This window comes from Trachymyrmex cornetzi, unplaced genomic scaffold (genome assembly GCF_001594075.2).
Source record: "Trachymyrmex cornetzi isolate Tcor2-1 unplaced genomic scaffold, Tcor1.1 scaffold383, whole genome shotgun sequence".
Taxonomy (NCBI): domain Eukaryota; kingdom Metazoa; phylum Arthropoda; class Insecta; order Hymenoptera; family Formicidae; genus Trachymyrmex; species Trachymyrmex cornetzi.
The window spans coordinates 169,050-172,985 of NW_017298564.1; the positions used below are offsets into that span (position 1 = coordinate 169,050).

General features: G+C 47.4%; 1 protein-coding gene across 6 annotated transcripts in view; it reads right to left on the reverse strand.

The window, feature by feature from the left end:
- Dhit (regulator of G protein signaling double hit) overlaps nucleotides 1-3,936 on the reverse strand; it is a 12,952-nt gene extending 9,016 nt beyond the window's left edge. For all 6 annotated transcript variants that reach the window (XM_018511664.1, XM_018511662.1, XM_018511661.1 and 3 more), the window contains exon 1: nucleotides 1,425-3,936. In XM_018511664.1, coding sequence (XP_018367166.1) covers nucleotides 1,425-1,433 — 9 coding nt within the window. In that variant the 5' untranslated portion in view covers nucleotides 1,434-3,936. The remainder of the gene's footprint in view (nucleotides 1-1,424) is intronic.

Consider the following 3,936-nt stretch of genomic DNA (forward strand, 5'->3'; position numbering starts at 1 on the left):
GCGGTTTATACACGAAGCGAATTCCGTATTTCGTATCTCGCGGGTCGTCTTTCCCGAAAACGAGACTTCGGTTACGAGAGATAATATAACGATCTAAATTTCAATAATCTCTCGGCGATTTGTTTTGGCAGGCATTATGGAAACAAGAGCCGTTGTTTACGGAGAACGCTGCGAAATTTAGGAAACACTTCGTATTAGGTGATTAATTGTGATCTATAGATTTTGCATAAGTTAGTTTCAAGATAGCTGTGTGTAGCTTGAATATAATAATATCTTATATTACCAAGCCACATATCCGTAAACGCGTGCGTTACGGGAGACTAGTTTTTAATAAAAGTATAATTAAATAAAAACAATTACATGTAAAAATACTATTGTTAATTAATTCATATTGATTTTATAATGCTTGCTAAAGAGATTAAATTGGTAATTAATAATTAATTAATTAATTTGATAATTAATAATGCAAATGAGAATAATAAATAAATTATTTGCGTTCGTTAATTATTATCGGGTCATTTTCAATAATAGTTAATAAACAGAGTAGTACTTGGATAGGAATGTGTATTTTGGCACGGAAGATTATTGACATTTTTAATACAATTATGAACATTAGTTTCTTCTCATCGCGCGTATTCTCAGATGCAAATACTGTCGCTGTGTTTACAACGGTTCTGAAACGGCGATAGTGTTTACGCATAGCTGCGTGTCAACATGTCAATGGCCCAATGGTGTGTTGGCTACATGCAGCACGCAATCACGGAGCACGTGCAAGCTGCAACCCCCGTTTCTCTCTCTTCTCGCAAGCTCCGATAATCCCATGAATTTATTTCGATCCGCACAAGAGTGTATGCGTATGTCCATACAAATGAATTTGTTATGTCCCTACGTGAACATTGGAAAGAATGGCAAGCTGCAGATATTTCGAGCGAAATTCTAACCAGCGATAACAGAGTCCTTGTTCATGTTATTACAACACACTATTTCAGAATTAATTTGCAATAATTCAATTCTATACTGGGATAATTTAAACACGGTCGAATGCAATCGGTTTTCAATATTCAATCCAGCCACATTGTTTATTTGCATGTTATTAAATTAGAAAAGGTTTCGTAAACACCGAAAATATGACCGTTAATTAAGTTACAAATTACGTAGGAAATTTTTATATTGTTATATAGTTTTGTAAACTTTCTGTTTCACGGAAATTAACTATTTATCATGTATACTGCACATTTGTACGAGGAATATCATTGTATATAATGTGATAAGTCATAATCGAACTGGCTGCCGCAGTCATACAGCTTGCAGGGGAAGATGATAAGTGCGACTCCATTACTGTTCCGCGTGCTGAGTCTTTAATCCTTTCTTTAAGACAGACGGTAACGTAGATTAGAAGTACGTTCACGTCTCGACTCTCTTACCTCTATCATGTTCCATGCGTTCGAAAGCGAGCTGCGCTCGCTTTCCGCGTCTTCAGGATGAACCTAATCGGCGCGGCGCGGCGCCGAGACGAGACGCGGGGGTGCGGGTGCGGGCACGGCCGCGGGCGCACCGTGCCCGCGTTCGCGAGTGTCCCTTCCGATATGCGGTCGTTCCTTTAGCCCGGTCCTCCCGCGGAGCCGCCTCGCCGGGCCTCGCCCGAAACCCGCATGCTCCCAGCGCGCACCAGTGCCCCTCAGCCGAAACCGCGTAACAGCCCAGCGTACGAACCCTTCACGGACTCGCGGACGGACACATAGGTACGCGCACTACCAAACGATCAGCCGCAGGAAACGGTTTCCTCGCCTCGAGATCGGGCGAGGCGTTACTACGCCGACGATGATGGCGACGTCGCGCGACGACACTGAACAACGGCGGACCCCAACAAGCGGAGGGTTACGTCGATGTCGATGTCGCGCATGATATTTCATCCATTTCCCACCGTCTTCCACTTTCCGCTGCTGCCGATCGTCCGTCGTTTTTCTCTCGACAATCCTCTTCGTTAATACCACCCGCGCCACGATACCACTCCACCACCGTCACCCTCTCGCGGCACCCTCCACCCTTCTCTCTTAACGGGACAGCCGCGCGCGCGGATCGACTGGTCGGTCGGCCGAGTCGGAAAGGTAGGAGAGAAAGGGGAAGAGAGAGAGAGAGAGAGAGAGAGAGAGAGAAAGAGAGAGGCGAGAGTGCGCGGATGCGAGACCCGCTATTGAAAGGAACAGGAAGTGGAGATCCTTCGCTACCGATGGCGTTTGCTCTCAAGGATGAATGCGATACGATCGAACGAATTCGTCGCGTTTCATTGAAATACGCGGTTGCGTATCGTGGACTCGAAAAATTCGGTCAACCAACCCAAACCGAGACCCAAATCCTTGAACTTTAGGGCGACGACGACGTTGATGACAGTGAGGACGTCGCACGCGATCGACTCATCACATCCTTCAATTACACAGTTTTAAAAGAGCGGCTATGTCGCGCCGTGCCACGCTCTCGGATTAACGCCAACTTCACGTCGGCATCTCTCTTCTTCGCGGCTGACCTAGGTAGCCGTACACGATGCTGCAGTTTTCGTTCCCCGTTGCGTTTGACGGAATTATAAATAGATACTCGCGCCTGTTAAAGATGTTGCGCGAGACGCTGGCACGACCAGGTTTAAATGCCTGCGCTGCTGTCGCTGGCACGGACCGCTGCTGACGCTACCGCTGTGTCTGCTTATGTTCCTGATGCTGTTGATCGCGTTGACAGGTGCCCGTCCCGCGTATCCCGCACACGAGAGTGCGGAAGAAGACGCAGGGAAGAGAGAGAGAGAGAGAGAGGTAGACAGGGAAAAGAAAAAGGTAGGGAGAAAAGGGAAGATGATGAAAGGAATCGGAGAATGTTAGCGTGTTTGATTAAGCAGAAAGAGAGGAGCGTTGAAAGTAAGAGCGTGAGATAGTGGGAAGACAGATGAGGCAGAGAGACGGAGAGAGAGAGAGAGAGAGCGAGAGAGAGAGAGAGAGAGAGAGAGAGAAAAAGGAGCGTAAGCGAACCGATACGCCGGTTATTGATTGGCAGCAGTGGAGACCAGAGGGAGAGACGAACTCGCGCACTGTCACGCCGGCAAGGTAGACTGCTGAAGGCTATCTTCGTGCCAGCTTCTCGTCGATTGACCGCTTGGTATCCTGTCGGAAGACTTCCGATCGAGCGTTAATCCTTGCCTCCGCGAAATCGGTTGGATGGAAAAACTTCTTAGGAAGATTAGTTTCAGGAAGAGATTTGAATTTATTGATAATTATATTGGAAGTCGCCGATCTTTCCTTGCATGATTTCAAACGAGATGCAGTCCGTGCCGTTTTCGGAGCACACGTTATTTTGTAGAAATCTCGTCGGAAGTGAGAACCGAGAAATGTGATACAATGGAAGCGACGCAGAATCCGACGCGGAAGTTTGCGGACGAAATTGACGAAAGTAATCTTTGAAGGATACAGATCTGAGAGAGATATATACTCAGAATATAGGAAGATCGATATTGATATTTGAATGCACCGCCGCGATTGATCGCTGCGATTCTCCCTTGCCTTGGTTTATGTCACGCGTATCCGTATAACACTTGTCACTGCTATGCCGCGTGTTATATCTTATCCTTATCTTTCTCTCTCCTTTTCTCTCTCTCTCTCTCTCTCTCTCTCTCTCTAGCTCTTTTTCGCTGTTCGATGCGGCGTTCGAAGGCGTATCCGGTATTATCGCGTGTCCTTTCCTCGCCGCCTCTTTTTCCGCACAGGAACCGCTCGCCCTCGCTCCACTTTATGTGCTTCCCCCGTTATTATGACCGTACCGACGCGGGCAATGGTCGGAAGAGCAGCAACCGCGGAAGCTTTAAAGCTCCACGACCCGCGAGGTGCTATCGTCCGGAGTTCGGCCAATATGGCGATTACACGCGCTTACACGGTGCCTTGGCCACCACTGTCTGCC